At 40.4% G+C, this 17,736-nt stretch overlaps 1 protein-coding gene across 3 annotated transcripts; it reads left to right on the forward strand.

Moving 5' to 3' along the window:
* Nucleotides 1-33: 33 nt before the first annotated feature.
* On the forward strand, nt 34-17,610 carry c2cd3 (C2 domain containing 3 centriole elongation regulator). Of its 3 annotated transcripts, XM_084950722.1 has the most exons (33): nt 35-242; nt 1,427-1,696; nt 1,779-1,936; nt 2,084-2,262; nt 2,379-2,521; nt 2,600-2,732; nt 2,810-2,962; nt 3,052-3,196; nt 3,302-3,411; nt 3,521-3,724; nt 3,871-3,983; nt 4,083-4,201; nt 4,535-4,663; nt 4,748-5,194; nt 6,073-6,224; nt 6,672-6,915; nt 7,327-7,510; nt 7,597-7,780; nt 8,353-8,525; nt 8,611-8,746; nt 9,066-9,340; nt 9,775-9,855; nt 9,935-10,552; nt 10,632-10,976; nt 11,097-11,235; nt 11,315-11,379; nt 11,466-11,671; nt 11,765-11,895; nt 12,706-12,855; nt 12,935-13,125; nt 14,699-15,449; nt 16,189-16,297; nt 17,379-17,610. In XM_084950722.1, exons 1-33 carry the CDS (start codon nt 191-193, stop codon nt 17,514-17,516), a joined length of 6,627 nt encoding a protein of 2,208 aa, XP_084806848.1. In that variant the 5' UTR covers nt 35-190; the 3' UTR covers nt 17,517-17,610. The 3 variants fall into 3 exon arrangements, with proteins under 3 accessions (XP_084806846.1, XP_084806847.1, XP_084806848.1); XM_084950720.1 differs by having other exon boundaries at nt 34-242; nt 11,466-11,895; XM_084950721.1 differs by having other exon boundaries at nt 34-242; nt 7,666-7,780; nt 11,466-11,895.
* The last annotated feature ends 126 nt before the right edge of the window (nt 17,611-17,736 follow it).

Raw genomic sequence — 17,736 nt, forward strand, 5'->3', positions numbered from 1 at the left:
GTTCGTTGCTCGGGAACAGTTTTCCGCGCTGCTGTTTGTATTATGAGTGTCTGTGGGTGTGTGTGTGCCGCTCACTCAGCTGCGTTTAACGGATTATTAGTTAGCTGCAGAGCGATAACATGCCTGCTAACGTCTCTGACTGTGCTTTGGCCTGGCTGTTAGTTACAGTCCATGCTTACTGAGCTGAGGGATGAAGAGCAGAAAGCAAAGGTCCGCCAGAACTGCAGGCAGCAAAAAGAAAGGTAAACTCAGTTTAGCTAGCCGTTAGCTACTGTAATGTTACCGACAGCTGTCAGCCTCAGATTAGCCTCAAATGTTTACTTATTAGTTACATTTCTCTATGTACTGTCTCTTTTGTATGCACTGTCTTTCGGTTTGTTTCGCCGGTCTTCACAAATCTATTTTGTTTGTTTACGTGTAGCTCTAGCAGTCAACTTTATGCAACCTTTGTTTTTTGGTTTTGTCAAAATATGCTAAAGCTAAAGGCAAAGTATACAATCTCTCTTTAAAACGGGCGCCTTCAATCGGTTTCTGTTTTCTTCCTTTTTCGTTTTTGTGGTGTTTATGCATAAACAAGACTGTATTGATTTCATAAGAGATACCAAAATACTTGCTAATACATGATAAGTTGTTGTAAGATTAAATGAGTAATCAGACCTTGAGAACGCTCACCGGTCACTATGTTAGGTACGCCTGTTTAGGCTGCTGCTGGTGGTGTAAGGCTGTGGGGATATTGTCTTGGCACACTTTGAACCCCTTAGTATGTATTTACTGAGAACTGTTTAAAAAACAAAACACAGCCTTCCTATGTAATGTTGCTGGCCATGACCATCCCTTTACTGAACACATTGTATCCATTTTTTGATGGGTACAATGTCACAAAGCTCAAATTGTCTAATGTTGGTTTCTTGAACATGGCAAAGAGTTCATTGTACGCAACTAGCCTTCACAGTCATTAGATCTCAATCTAATAGTGCAATGGGCGATATAAAAGAACTTATAAAATATCCATTGAACGTATAAGCATTGGTGTTTTTTGCTGTAGATTTATTTAGGTCTGATTTAAATCTCTGCGGATCTATGTTGTAACATACGACCTAACTGAAAGCCCCATATAACCAGTTATATCCCGCTGAAGTTAGAACAGTTTTGTCAGTGTGATTTTTAGTTTGGGTTAAAGTACCTTTGACAGTAAAATTTTCCCTCTTTAACCTAATATTTTTCATTCGTTTAAAGAAAAACATTAGGTAAAATCTTTCAGTACATGTTTTTCTTTCTAGAGGAAGGCTTGATATAATTTGTCATATCCAATCTGTTATATTTGTCCAATGTTTTTCAATTTAAAGGCAATAAAAGAAAATATAGGAAAACTGAACATCCCATTCTTTTTATTACTTTCTTTGTGTTTCCACTTTAACTCTTGCAGTCCCCAGTGATGTGTCCCCATCCACTAGTCTCCCACCTCTGGTCGAGGGCCAGCTCAGATGCTTCCTGAAGGTGACCATAGGCCGAGTTTTATGGACAGTTCACAAGCCACCATCTGCAACGTTCATCAGGCTGCGCTGGTGGGGAGAGTCGTCCGACGGTACACATTTCTTTCCCAGAGATGGATCACAGCTGGCACAGAAAACTATCAAGACCACAGCTCGCTTCCCCATCCGCTGTGGCCCAAAACAGTTCACCTCTTACCTTACAGGTAGTTAGGACAGGTTGATGCTCTTGAGTTTGCTATGCTGCTTTGATTTCCTTTTAATCTGCATTATGCTGTTCATCAACAGATATGGGCTCTTTGGTGCTGGAAGTCCTAACTAAACCAGATCATCTGCCAGTTGCACGAGCTCAGGTCGCTGGCATCTCCCGCCTGTCACTATCACAGTCAATCAGTGGATTTTACACTCTTGTATCTCCAACGTCTGAAAAGCTGGGAGAGCTACAGGTGAGTGTAGACTTAAAATCATATTTACTTGCCAAGTGCTTATTTGGATCTGAGTATTATTGGCTGTATTGAAATTGGTCTTTGCTCACTCAGTTTGTGACATTGAGGACAGTCCACATCTAAGCTTTTTCTTACACCCCTCATCAGGTAGCTCTTAGTTTGGAGCCACTGACAGAAGCTTATGACAGCAGCGGCTCCGGTCCCCACACAGACCTCGGCACCGAGCGACAACAAGTCACCCCAATGACCGTGCCCTCACAGCACAGGTTGCTTTCAGCCGACAACGGGAAAGAATCAGCCGAGAGCAGTGGTGGAAACACACCAAGGTTTAGAGTTGAATTCAAACACCTGCACAGCATCTCATATCTTGGCATACGCAAGATATGAGATTTTAAATCTGAGGACAGTGATCTTACTTTATTTGTTGCTATAATATTTTCAGAGGGAAGGACCACTTATATTTCCAAAATGCACAGAGGGATAAAGAAGAGACGCTCGAAAATCAGATGCCAACAACAAACAGATCTCAGAACAGTCAAACAGCTGTGAATCCTTTAAATCAACCAACTAATGATATCATTTCAGGTTTGTTTAAGCATCCATGCATTATCAGTTTGCAGAAACGCATATCTATATTTTGAAATTTTATTTCTTTCATCTCAGTTATTCTCGACCGTGGAAACAAACTCAGAAATGCAATGGTGATATCAGCTTTGAAATCTGACACCGATAGTGCTGCGGCTCTGAAAGATACTCCACTGCCCCTACCAAAGGATAACATCCAACCTCTGCCAAAGTTAGTGTTGAAAAAAAATAGTGCTTCCTCTCTCTTACCAATTCACTTTCTGTAAGACTTTCTTCTTTTCCTTGCAGGCCCTTGTCTTCTCCTTCTGGGATGTTTCTTGAAAATATCCTTCACACTGATTTAACTCTGAAGCACTCTGATGATGTTACTGTAATCTCAGACAGTGGCTTGGATGGACCTGCTGACATAGACAACAGAGCTGTGGATCTGGTACTTGGCAGGTATCCATGTTTGAATTTATATCCAGATGCAGATGTAGGATGTTGTATTTTTACTTAAAGTTTTCCCTTTTTTTCTCTTTTCTTTAAAGCTCTACTTCTGCTTTTCCTCTCTGGGATGGACAAGGCCCCTGCCCTGATTCTCTGTCTGGTCATAGCAGTGTCTGTAGCGATAGCGAGCTCAATGATCCACAGTATGATCAGAGCTTGCTGGAAAATTTGTTCTACAAAACTCCTGTAAGTAGATGACTTTTATATGTTTTTTTTGGTTTTTTTTTGGTAAAGTAAGCTTTGTCAGTTTAACTGATTTTCTAGTATAACTGAGTTTAGTCATTCTTTCAGATTACAGGTACCACATTAGCTGACACTGAGGAGGAGTACCAAGGGATCGTGTCCTCAAGTAAAGATCAGGCAAAAAAGCTGACTGAATCTGCACCCAAGATTAGTGAAGGGTGAGGACCTTTACGTATTCTTTTTAAGCTAGAGCTAGAGCTTCTTTCAGAGGCTCAGGTTGTTCTTAGATGGATGAAATGGTTGGGAACTGTGTTTTTCTGTGTCTAGCCACAATTCAGAGAATCAGCGGTCAGGAGATGGTGGGAATATCCATTTTCTCCTGAGTGCAGAGCAGCTGACTTTGCTGAGTTCGGTGCGGCTGGCAAGAGTGACGATTGAGTCTCTGACTGTACCAGCTGGCAGCTCACCCACAACACCCAGAAAAACCTCAAATAAAGGAAAATCACTTCGGCCATTAATTGCCAGGAAATGGTTAGGAAAACATTTAAAATCTTGTTGATCATAATAATAATAATAATAATAATGATAATAATAATAATGATGATGCAAATCACTGACTTTGTTATAAAAAATATGAACTTTTAGGGACAAAACCATATGTCATTTTCTTCTTTTAGTACATATTTTGTTGAGTATTCGTTCCCAGTGACTTCAAATCGACATGATCGCAGTAAGGCGAGCCGAGATGGGGAAGTGACCAGAGTTGTTTCCAGTAAAGTCACAGGAAGAGGTATGACCATTGAGAATCTGCTTTAATGAAATCATCCCAAGTGAAAAGTACTGCTTGTGCTGCTTCAGGTTTGTGACTGACAAACACTATGTTTTTTAGTGGTGAACTTCCATCATCTCTCTGTGTTTCCTGTCAACTTCAGTACAGCCACAGTTGAACAGTGGTGGAGAACTGATCTGATTTTCAAGATTTACTCACGAAAGAGTGACCAAAGGAAAGTAAGTATCTTCAGGCTGACTATTAGTAATTTGATTTTGTTGAAATTTGTCAATTATTTCATGATATGTGAGCTACTGTTTTTCTTAACAAAGGCTTTACGTGATGATTATTTTTAATTAACTGGTTGTTTTGAAGTTAAAATATTTTTGACATACACATTTTCAGACAATAACACAAGTGTGATTAAAATATTGAAGAGTCTGTTATTGTATTTCTAACATGTTCTACAAACACATGGCTGTGATTCCATTAAATATAAAAAAAGATCATTGCTGTTTTCTTTTAAATGCTCGGGTGTACTATGTATTAAATCACTATATCCTGTGTTGCAGCCTGTTGCCATTGGTAAGGCAATTCATCCATTGCGCAGTCTGCTGCAGAGCGAGCAGCTGAGTCAGTCTGTCGTGTTGCCTGTTGAGAGAGAAGGCAACAGTGGAACATGGGAGTTTGGACCTCTCAAGGCAATATATTTTCATTCCTTTTTTTACTCAGGAAGTAATGTTTGGAAGTAACTGTCACAGAAGTAATGTTGATATGTTTTGCAGGTTTCACTAGAACTTGGAGCACACAGTAAAGGTTTCTCCTCTGAAAAAAGTAAAAGCAAGGTGACTTGGAGAGACATGTCACCGTCACAAAGTCCAGAGAGACAGGCGAGCCTCAGAACCCAGCATGCTACCAGTGGTAGAGAGGAGTTACCGGCTAGTTCTTTTGAAGAAGCCAGGCTGAATGTTTGGACACCTCAGAGACCCTCCAGGGAACCTGCTCCTGTTTCCGGCTATCAAACATCTCCCCCTAAATCGTGGCAGCAGGTGGAGGAGGAACCCGAGGTCCTGCTGCATGCCTTACTCATGGTACCAGATGGGAAGAACTTCAACTGTGGGCCTCTGCAGGCTCCGAATGTTTATTTGAACTGTAAACTGTTTTGGTGTGATGAGCCGGCAAGATCTGTTGTCAGCTGGGGTCAGGCAAACCCTACGTTTAACTTTGTTCAGGTAAGTGCTGCAGGTCCATTATTCTCACCACATTTAAAGTTTGCTGCCTGGCTTTGTACGTCATCGAGTCATTGGAATGATCTTATTTATGAAGGGAAATTACTATAATGTTTTTGCAAACTGAATCCACAAAACAAAAGACATAAAATTTACTTTTTCTCTTAAGTCTTTTTTCTGGATCTACAAAGAGTTTGCACAAAGCTGTTTTTTGTAATAAAGGAGTATACGGGAGCATTATGAGTTTTTTTTATTTTTGAGTGTTGTTTTAAAAGCTTTACATATTGTTACATGGTTTTTTTAATATTTTATTTATGTACCTGATACTGTGCTATTCTACAAGAAACTAGTAATAAAATTAACATAAGAATAAATTAGCATAAACTAGCATTAGAAAATATTCTGTGGCTTCACAGAGTAGTGGTTTACCTGTTTGTCTATCATGGGAAAAATCCCTGGTTGGAGACCAGGAGGAGAAACAAATCCTCTTGGGGTTCCTTCAGTAAAGGCATCTGACATAAAAATCAATGCATACATTAGTCTGTTTTACCTGGCAGGTGTTTTGTTTATTTGTTTATTCCAGAAGTTACCAGATTTGGAAGCTGTTTGTTGCATCAATTAAAACTACATGGATGCAACAAACAGACACTTCAGAATTAGTGCAAAGTAAATCTAGATTAATGAAATGTAGTAATAATAATAATAATAATAATAATAATAATAATAATAATAATAATAATAATAATAATCTTTAAAACTGTTTTATGTTCCAGGCTTTAATCCTTTTTTTTAGTCTGGCATTTTTAGTTGTCGGGATCATTGACGATTTCTCAGTGACTGCAGCTTGATCTAAATACACTCTTTACATTTCTCTGTTTTAGGTGACACCTGTGGCCTTAACAGCTAAGCTGCTGGAGAGGATGAAGAATAATATGATGGTCATAGAAGTGTGGCAGAAGACTAGAAGCTCAGGGCAGGATCGACTCCTTGGCCTAGTTAAATTACCTCTTCATCAGTTCTACATGTCATTCAGGTAAGATAGGTAAACAATAATATAAGATAATTATGAAATATTACAGTTGCTAGCTGGTCAGTTGACCATTTATTTGTTTGCAAAAAGTATCTCTGAGTTTTGACTGAAGGAATTAGCTAAATGTGAATGCTACACCATTTGTGCCTGGGAATTATATTTTGATGTTTAGTTTTTTTGACTGTTCATGTACCAACGCTTTGAGAACGTTATCCACTGATTAACAATTGTAATTGTTGTTTAGCTGACAGTCCTATAAATTGGAATCACAATAATAATATCTGAGAGGGAAGAGCAGTGAAAACTTTTAGTATCCCAGGTTTACATACACCAAGAATGTATTGTAAAAGGCAGTTACCCTACATTCTAGTCACTAAGTGGATTCCTAAAATATATGACAAAGTATAGAACATACTAACATGTTTACTAAAATATGTCTGTCCCCTTCAGGGATCCAAAGATCACCCACCTCCTCCTGCAGGCGCAGTACCCTGTTTTAGGGGTGGACTGCTACATGCCTGTCATTGATGTGTTCTCAGGGAGCTGTAAAGGAAACCTCAGGGTTGTTTTGGCTATGGGCCAATCAGAGCAGATAGTTTCACTCCAGCGCACGAGAGATGAAGAATATGACTCGTTGCCTCATCTTGTGAGACCAGTTCATCTGCTTGATCACCATCCACATTCACAAACAAAGGTTGGTGTTACCATTGGCTGCATAATACTTGTCAAATAGATTAGTCTGGCAGTTTTTTGGTTTGTTTTTTTTAATAGAAAGTATAGAGAAAATTCCACTTTAAATATGTGCTGGCACACAATACAGACCAAAATCTAAATATAAATAAATCTGCACAATTTACATTTGTCACTATTGAGTTTTTATGGAAACTCGCTGCAATGCTTTTTTTTTTTTTTTGTTGTTGTTGTTGTTGTTGTTGTTGTTTGTTCATTTAGATTCTTAAAACCTCACAACTCATGAATGTGACTTGGTAGAATAAATATTCATGAAAACGTTAACACCAAACTTCAACACAACTTGTTTGTTCCCTTTCTTTCTCTAATGTGTTGGTATGAACACAAACAAACATTAACTGCTCTGCTCCCTCAGGTGACTGCAGCACATGTAGAATCTATGAGAGAGCATGTTTTTGTGGTAAGGGTGGAGAGGGTCAGTGGGATGACTCCTCTGCAGTCCACAGTGTGGGGTGAGGCAGACTGCTACATCCAGTACAGCTTCCCCTGTCAGGAGGGCAACTCTGCTGCAGACATGGACCAAAACCTCATAGAGAGCAGTAAGGCCACCTAATCATTTCAAATCTTCATCATAAGATGTTTCTATTCCCTCTGAATCATTCCAAGCTTAATCACATCCCAACAGCTGTGAACCTGAAACCATTTCGTACCACCACAACGCTCTGTGTTCCTGACCCGGTGTTTGGTCACACAGAGACTCATGTGCTCCTGGCTCCTGAAGGAGTTCCTGTCCAGAGGCTGCTACTCAGCTCTCTCTCAAGTCAAGGTCTCAGCAGCGGTGGAGGCATCCAGTTTGAAGTGTGGTGCAGGTTTGTGGATGCTGTTATGTCATCCATGTATCATTTAAACTTTAATAAAATAATGAAATGATGTTTACCACAGTTAAAATGCTGATTATAAGCCTAGTATTTTTACCCCAGGAATGGTAATGTTTTGGTTTCCTGCTTGAGCTGAAGTGCACTTTGTAAAAATAGGTTTTAAACTTTACTTAAAGTTTCATTAGGTACAAGGAGCACAGAAAACTTTATTTCCTTGGCAGCTTTTGTAAATTTTGTTTCATTACATAAATCTAGTGCATTTTGTATGTTTTTAATCAGTGAGTTTCACACTGTATCCTGTTAAGGAAAATACTTTATTTCTAAATGCTCAGTTGTGCATATGGTAATGATATACAGGTCTGCAGCATTACTCTTTAGTGTCTTTAGTGAAGTGATTCTCAAGTTGCATGTGTGTGTACAGACAACCAGGTGTAGTGGGGGCATGCCAGACAGAATTTTGAGATCCACTAACTTAAATCAGAATTTATGTGAAAGTAATCAGTCTTGATTGCAACTGGCTCAACTTGTTTTCTTTTTGTGATCAATGTAATGTCTCTCTATAGATATTACTATCCAAATGTGAGAGATCAGCTCGTGGCCAGAGGAATGCTTCCGCTGTCCAAGCTGTGTGCCATGGTTACCATGCAGAGGCAAACTCCTGACGAGGCCCAGATGTTCTCTCTGCCCCTGATTCCCAGGACAGAGAGTCCCACAGTACACCAACCTCAGCCTTCAGGTATACACACATAATTATGCACGCATGCTAATAGGAATATATAGATACAGGCAGTATCTGACTGTTATTGCTTTTGTTTTTGTAGGACTGTTAGATGTTTGCATTCGATACAAGCACAGGCCTGTGAGACCTGAAGGACACACTGGAAGAGGAGCTGCCTCTCGAGTTGTGACACTCGTGGTTCAAGTGCACAGAGCATGTGGTCTGAAGGCTGCCGCAAGGTACATCACTATTACTGACCTCCGGACAATTTGCCTTTTTTATTTCATCTATGTATGATAAAGCTCATTAATTAGAACAGATTTTCTGAACACCTGCTCGCTTTGATAAAAATATTTGGGTTAGGATGTAGGATTAAGAGCTGATGATGTGCACCAAATCTACAGTTGTTGAGACTCTGCTGTTTTATTTTTGTTCATTCTGAGATTGGTGGCAAATTTCATCTGATCAAAATAAAAGTATTCGCTCATTTCTTCTTTATGTGTATTGAAACCATAATGCCCAAATTAGTATTTAGAAATACTGCCTCTGCTATTTCAGGATATTATCAGAACAAGATGAGAGGTTCAGCTACTTTGTCGGCGTTGGTTTGAACACTTTCATCACAGTCCAGCTTTCTTTCTTGCCCGAGAGTGAAAGGAGGTGCACCCGCACAGCAGCAAAGACTTTCTGCCCCGAGTTCGACCACCACATGGAGGTGTCCTGTGATCTGCTTGCTCAGACCAGCAGCGGAGAAACCTTCAGCCTTGCTGAGCAGCTGGAACAGGCTTCTGCTGTCTTCACTGTGTGGAACCGAGACAACCGTAAAAGTTTAAGTGAGCTCAGTGCACTCTTTGTGAAATGAGGTTACTCTTACATTTAACTTGCCTAAAGTATATTATGTTACAGTTTTCTGATTATGTTTAACTTGAGACCATTAATCATTTATTTTACTTTTTATTTATCTTTTCTTTACCCATCAGTGGAGCCTTAAAGAAATTGTCATAGTTTTTTTTTTAATATTATATCATATACACCTGTGTAATAACTGACTGATCTAGATATTAAGAATCGTCATGAATATTAGCCCTAGTTTGTAAATATTTTTCGTTATACACCATTTAACAGTGAGATAAACATCAATGCGTTGGAAAAGTCTGTAAAAGAACCAAAACATGTATTTGAAATTTTTGAAACATTATTGTGTAAAAATTTTATTAGCAGTATTTGTTTCTAATATTTATTTTGTCCTTTTTTTTTTCTTTTGTAGGTGTGAACGTTTCCAAACCTAAAGATTTAATGTTGGGGACTGTGAAAATACCTCTGTCTGAGCTCATCAACAAAAGAACAGGTATGTTGGGCTTAAAATAGTTAAAGCAGTTATTTTTTGTTAAGACTTTGTCAGAGTGTTTCTTTTTCCACATATGTAGGTATTTCTGGCTGGTTTGGAGTTTATATAAGTCGTGAAGCAAGTTCTTCTCAGCACCAGCACATCTTGGTCGGAGGCCTAGAGCTTTCCATTAGCTTCGCTCACCACTCTGATAGAGAAAGGGTCATTAAAGCTGCTGAGGGTTTAGGCTGGGAAAATACCCTGACTGACAGTTCCGTGATGCAGGATGAAGAAGAACTGTTTGAAGAGAGCATGAGAAAACTCTCGCTGACCTTTACCATGCCTAGAGTGTGGCTACCCATCCACTGTTTGCTGCTACCTGGGCACAGTGAGCTGCTGCGCTCCACCTACTGCTACATCAGGTACAAGTTCTATGACCGAGACGCCTTTTGTTCTCACCTGAAACACCCATCTGCTGATGAAGGCGCAGGGGAAGACCAGGCCACAGTGAGTTTTGAAGGAAGTAGGACTGTTGAACTGAGACGTACGCAGCCTTTAATGTGGTATCTACGGGAGGAGAAGCTGGAGGTGCAGGTGTGGGTTGCCTTTAAGAAAAATAAAACCAGAAGGCCCAGTGACACAGACCGACTGGTGGGCTCAGCATTCGTCGATCTGTCCTCGCTTGCAAAGACTTCCAAGCAGAAGCTGACGCTAAGTGGTATGAAATAACTGCTCAGCAATGCTTTAGTAAAATCGTCTCCATATTTCAGAGTGTAATAAGTTTTGTATTTTCACAGGAGTGTACCCTCTGTTCAGGCGCTCAGCAGCAGATCTACAAGGAGCAGCTCTCAGGGTACACATCACCTTGACAGGCGGTTCATATCCAGGAGAAATACCTGCTGGAGCTGAGACTCAGGTGGACTCTGACAGTCAGGAAGAACTGTTATCAGAGGACATGGAAGAAAGAGATCAAGTCCTTTCTCCATCTACACTCAGAAAATCATCAGCACAGAGCAAACACAAGTATAAATCCTCCAGAGCCACTCCAGACATCTCATCTGTGCAGCACACGGAACAGAGTACAGATGAATCTTTCCCTGTGACAGTCACAGTGGATCGGGCCATGCACCTGAACCTGAAAGGTGTGACCTGATGTCTTGTGCCTTTTTTTTTTTCTAAAAAAAAAAAAAAAAAAAAAAAAAAGCAAAACAGAAACAAAACGTACAGTTCACTAACAACAACATGTTTGTCTTTTCCATCAGGCTGTCCCCTCGCAGAACGCAGTGAAGGGATGCCATGTTGCTGTGTTTCATACGCCACTGCTGACTCTGCTGAACCAGTGTCCACGGCTGTGATAGCTAACACAGACTCCCCTGTGTGGGACCATCAGCACGAGTGCAGGTTGAATAACTTCACAGACCTCAACTTAAATAACCTACTGATCAAACATCAGGCTAATGTGTTTGTTTCAAATTTCCAGGCTATCAAAGCAGCTCCTGGTTGATCCACAACAATCCCTTGTGTTTAAAGTCTGGCATAAAGGAGGTACAGGAGCTGTTTCACCCAGTTATTTGTGTTGCTTTAATGTCTTTGATGGATTCATTTATTCATGGTTCATTTTGCTTCCATAGAGCTGGACAGGGTGATTGGATTTGCCTCTGTAGACCTGTCCCCTTTAGTCTGTGGCTTCCCATCAGTGTGCGGTTGGTACAACATCACAGACTTTGGCGGCCAGTGTCACGGCCAGCTTAAAGTGTCCATCACTCCACTGAAGGGGGTCCAAGATTTACGCTGGCAGAGACTATCTGTGAGTGAAGAAGCTGCCAAAAACTCATTGGTGAGAGAACTCAGACTGCTTGAACAGATTTTTTTTTTACACTTGATGGCTTTCTCAAAATTTGAAACAAACCAGAAGGTGTTCGTCTGGCAGGGTTTGTTCCAGGCCTTTCCTCTCAGCTACCAGACTACAGCCACATACAGCAGCTTTCCCTCTCACATCAGCAGGTTCCCTGAGCAGAAGATCTCATCACCCGACCACACGGACAGGCTGTTCTCTGAAAGGTTTTTATTCACACTATGGTTGTGCCGATCATCTGTTAGAATATCTGCAGCCAGTAAGGCAATGGAAGATGTTCATCAGCTGTGTTTCATAATTTTTGTGGTCCTTATTCCTGAGATCCAGTCTCATAAATGTGTATCACTTAGTTTAGACACATTGAGGACTGAAAAACGTTAGGGCAGGTTTTTGTATATCTACAGTAAGTACGTAAGCCTTAAGCCTCCCCTCATTTCTTTGTATTTTGCCATGAAAATCAGAAATATTTGCAGCGATTTGTTGAAATGTATAAATCTGGAAACAAACAATTAAGCATTTAGGCAAAAAAACAGTTTTAACATTGGTGACACAGTTTAGTTTAGTTTCCACTTCTTGTGTAAAATAAAATAATATTTTATAAAAATAAAATAAAAAAACACTTGTCTCTGAAAATGATATGGACTGAAAATGAGTTTAAAGCAGCCAATGTCCTCCAAAAACCTTCAGAAAGCCTAGGGAAACTATTGCGCAAGACCACTTCAAAAAATTACAAGTCTGACCCCTTTGGAAACAAAATATAAATAAATGAGTGTGGCGTAAGTACTGTGTATAATACTGTGTTTGTGCAATGGGGATTAATTCGTTTTCCTGTCACAAAATGTCAACAAAACAAAAGAACACAAGCATCTGCTATCAGATTATTTTAAACATTGGTATTGGCACAGAACTGGTGCTTTGCAGAACCGGTCCTTCATTTGCACAGTTTTATTCATTGCCACATACTACAATATAAAGTCTGCAACTGTATTTATATGTTATTGTAATGACTGCTGCAGGTCCAGTGAGAGTGACCGTCATTCTGAGCACATGGACAATGTACGCCTGTACCATCAAAGTCTGCAGGAGCAAACAGCGTCTCAGTCCTTTCACAGCAGCAGTGCAGGTGACATCAATCCTTCCAGCTCGATCCTGTTCTCAGCACTCAGGTACCAGTTTATGGACACTGCATTGTTTAACCATTTATATGACTGATGCAGAGCCTGAGCTTTGTTTCTTTTCTTACAGGAAAAAACTGAGCGAGCTTGACAACATTCAGAAATATTTCAGCCGCAAACTTTCAACTCCTACATTCCCACCTATGCCAGAGCAGGAAAGTCACAATAAACATGAGAAACGGAGGGACTCGGAGTACAGCTCATCTCAGCTTCTACTAAAGTCAAACCAGTTAGTCGGAGAAGTCCACAACATCATCAGTGGTGAGTTCATCCATTTACTGCTAAGATCCTAGAGGACGTTGTGGTCAACCAGTTAACTGCTGCTCTGGATCAGCACAGCATTCTTGACCACTTTCAATCAGGTTTTTGTAGATTTCATTGAATTGAAACGGCTCTTCTGAGAGTATCACATGACATTTTGAGGCCGAGCAACAAGGGAAACTGTTCTCTGCTGCTCAGGTTGGACCTTACCTCAGTTTTTGATACAGCTGAACGTTTCATTCTGCTTAATAGGCTGAAGTGCTAGGTTGGTATATCAGTATCTGGTTGGAGTGATTCTCTTCATACCTGTCTGACAGATCATTTTCTGTAGCTACTTCAAAGCACAGATCTCCCCCTTATCCAGTTCATTTTGGTGTACCTCAAGGTTTCTGTTTTGGGGCCTCTGCTGTTTTTATTGTATTTGCTCCCCCTTGGGCACATTCTGTCAACCTTTAAGGGCATCTCTTATCTCTGCTCTGCAGATGATAATTGGTTCTACACCTCATTTCGCCCAAATGAAATTTGAAAACTTAGCAGTTTATTGAAGTGCCTAGACACTGTTAAACAGTGAATGGCAGGCAGTTCTCTTCAGCTAAATCAAGAGAAAAATGAAATAATTAGAAAAATGCATGTCTGGGATAAAGGAGACACTTGGACCTCTTGGTTCTTTGGCAAACTTGGAGAGCTTTTCACAGACAGACACCAGGTTATACCAGAGGGCTTCTACTAACATATGTCTATGGCAGGCCCCTGAGGTTCTGTGACCAGGGCCTGCTGATGGTGCCCAATACTAAGCTGAAAACAAAAGGAGACAGATCCTTCTGTTTAGTGGCCCACTCAAGACTTACGATTGATGGACTCTTTTAAAAGGCAGTTTAAAAACAAATCTTTTTAAATCTGCTTTTTATTAATTTCTCTTGTTTTGCTTTTTTTTGCATAGTTGGCAGAGTTGGTAGAGCAGGTCACCTCCTAACCAGAAGGTTGGTGGTTCGATCCTAGTCTGCTCCAGTCTGCATGCCAAATATCCTTGGGCAAGATACTAACTCCAGGTTGCTCTCAAATGCATCCATCGGAGTGTGAATGTGTGTATGAATGTTAGTTAGACAGAACTAAAAAACTTAAGAAAATGATTGGGTGAATGAACGAGTTGTGTAAAGCGCTTTGAGTGCTCAGAATAGAAAAGCCCTATATAAGAACCAGTCCATTTATAATAATAATAATAAATAATAATGGATTGCATTTATATAGCAATTTTCGGGGCCCTCAAAGCGCTTTACAATTCCACTATTCATTCACTCTCACATTCACACACTGGTGGAGGCAAGCTACAGTTGTAGCCACAGCTCCCCTGGGGCAGACTGACAGTCTTCTGCTGCTTGTTATTTAAATTAGCTCATTGTACAGTTTTTCTCATATCCCATTATATTTATTTTATATGCAAATTACATTTATGTTATCAACTTCTTCTGTGTGAGCCAGACAAAACTAAAAAGATTCAGCTCTGGGTTTAGACACATGTTGCATGCATGTGTGTTTCTCAAACCCTTCAAACTTTGTCTGTCTCTTTACACAGGTCTACAACGACACCGCTTGGAAACAATTCCTTCAAACCCACAGAGTAGCTCAACAGTGTCACCTGTTGGAGACAGCAATACACAAGCCATCACTGAGAGATCGTCCAGTCCTCACAGAGTTTCACGTTGTTCCCCAGAAGTCACGTCTCCTCTGCCATTTACACCAGCAGAAGTGTCTGAGGACCTCACAGACTCTGAGCCTGAGGAAGAAAAGGATAGACGAAGTGGCAAGGCTAATATGACTGAGAGTGATGAAGAAGAAACAGGTTGCAGAGAGGAAGAGGACGCTGATGTAGATGAGCAGACAGATGAGGATTATGAGGAGGTTGTAGTGAAGCTGAGGCCTTTAAATGAGGTGACCTCATTAACAGACAAAACCAGTCCCTGGACCAGCATCTTGTCAGATCCTGAATTGGCCTCTCTGGAGAGCCTGGAGGGACCAGAGCACCTGGACCTGAGTGAAGATGAGGGCAAGAAGAAACTGTTGGTAGATATGGAATCGGGTCACCCCAGTGGGAAGCACAGGGAAGAGGAAAGTGAAGACCACTGCAGCTTAAATGGTTCCACAGGAGATGCCTCAGATCTGGAGAGAGGTGATGAAACGTCGCAACATGCTGGAGATGAAAGACAACAACAAGAACTAAACAGCCCTAACAAGAGGTCACATGACACAGATTCATCACCAGCCAAACAGCACACCACAGACACCCACAGTGTTTCCGCCTCCTCAGACGAGCCACACCTCCAACGGTATCCTTAAATGTGTTTCATGATTCATTTGTGGCCGTTAGGTTATGCTGTTTGTTTTTAGCTTTTCTGAGCCAGTTCAAATCAGTGATTCATTATAAAACTTGTTTTAGGTGTGTAAATGTAAATCTTGTGTGGCGTCTTTAGGGTTTTATTTCAACATTCATCTCAACAATCTAGAGATAAGGAGACTGACAGTGCGAAAACGTTCCTGCTGAGCAGGCTGAACATAAACTCACACACACTAAATCCCATGTGGTTGCTCACAGTCTGTGTAATAATGAATAATAATAATGGATTGGATTTATATAGCACTTTTCAAGGCACCCAAAGCACTTTACAATGCCACTATTCATTCACTCTCACATTCACACACTGGTGGAGGTAAGCTACAGTTGTAGCCACAGCTGCCCTGGGGCAGACTGACAGAAGCGAGGCTGCCATATTGTGCCATCGGCCCCTCTGGCCAACACCAGTAGGCGGTAGGTGAAGTGTCTTGCCCAAGGACACAATGACCAGGACAGAGAGCCCGGGGATCGAACCAGCGACCTTCCGTTTACAGACGCGCTTCCCCTTAATATAGTTTTCCTGTGGAGGTCAAACAGATATTTTTGTTTTGTTTTGTTTTTCTGAACATTTACTTTCATGTTTTTGGGGAGTGTTTAAACACAGTTCCCCTCCTCTTCAGTTGTAACTGCCTCAAAACACTGAGAACGTGTTTTCTTTAACTTTATCCATTAAGCTCTGTTCCTGCAGAGGTTCTAAACTTCTTCCTCCCCTCCCACCAACTGGAGGCGTCGATGAGAGCTATACGTTTAGCACCCACGTTCTCCCAGGCATCCAGCAACCCGGTGAGTGTTTGTCCACGGGCAGTGCTTTTGGCCGTCACGCCTGCTTATATGTTCACTCTCTCCACTCCTGTTACTTTTACATTGGTGTTAGAGATTAACCTTTACCTTTGATGTATCTATTCATGTTTGCATAATTTAATGGTTTTGCAAATATACTTGCCCAACCTTCTGTACACACAGTGTTATGAATAATCTTTCACATGATGTGTGAGGTGCGTGACGCCAGACTGACATTCAGTGTAATTTAACACTCAGTTCTGCAGCACTAACAGGTTGACTTTCTCTGATCTCATTCACAGTGTTTGCCCAGCATTTAAATGTTGGGGTTTTTTTGTTTTGTTTTTTAAACCAACAACACATTTTTGTATTTTTGCAAACTTTGGATGTGATTAAGTAAAAAGTATGAATTCTAAAACCACTGATGGATCTCTCTTCTAATGTAATTGATCATTTTAATGCAATTTAAAACAAACAAAAATTATAAATCAAATACAGATTTATTGTCAAAAACCATATGTACATTTCATACACAGGAATTTGAAATTGAAACGGTCCCACGGCCCTCAGTGTACACTAAAACAATATAAAGATAAAAATAAAATAAGTCTTATATACAACACAATATAATACTGCAGTACAATACAATAAGATGCTGTCACATGCAAAAAAAAAAAGAATCAATGGAGATGACTGTCACTCCTGTTTTTTAATTTTACAACTTTTTGAAGAGCACAATAAAACAGAGAAGTTGAGAGTTAGAACTTATTTGGAGAGGTGGTGTGACTGCTGGCACCACCTCTCCTCCCTGCATGATGATGAGACCTTTCAAAAAACTAGTTCAGGCATGCCATTTGTTGCTGATACATGTAGCTGACAGTCTCACAACATGAAGGTTAACCAAACAAAGGTTTGTTGTGTGTGAATTGTGAGTCATGTAATCACAAAAAAAGTTTCAGATTAATTAACTTGTCTTCAGCCTCGCCTGCAACTAAGCTGTCTTGGTACACTGTGTACTTGCAGTTCAGAACTTGTGTTTTTTTTTTTTTGTTGTTTTTTTAACTTTAACGCTTTATGTTTTCAGGACCAGAACTCATCGGTTCACAGCGCCCCACCTCCCAGAGGCCCTCGGCAGCGTCCCAACATGTCACCGTCATCCATGAAGAAAGAGACGGAGAGAATAGCAAAAATTTTTGCAGCTCACTTTGATGAGACTAATTAGAGACGTTTGGTTTCAGCCTGCAACAATAATCATGTATATTAAATGTAAATTGTTGTATTTTTATAAATAAATATTAACCATTTTCACTACTGAAGTTTTTTTTTTGTTGTTGTTGTTGTTTTTTTATGTTTTATTGAAGCTGAATGTCTGCACGGCTGGTGGCCACAAGTTTTGGTGATGTAACCGTTTCAGGTTCTCTCCTGAATAAGACAGCTGTGTA

This window comes from Perissodus microlepis, chromosome 14 (genome assembly GCF_051167445.1).
Source record: "Perissodus microlepis isolate ML-2025 ecotype Zambia chromosome 14, ASM5116744v1, whole genome shotgun sequence".
NCBI lineage: Eukaryota > Metazoa > Chordata > Actinopteri > Cichliformes > Cichlidae > Perissodus > Perissodus microlepis.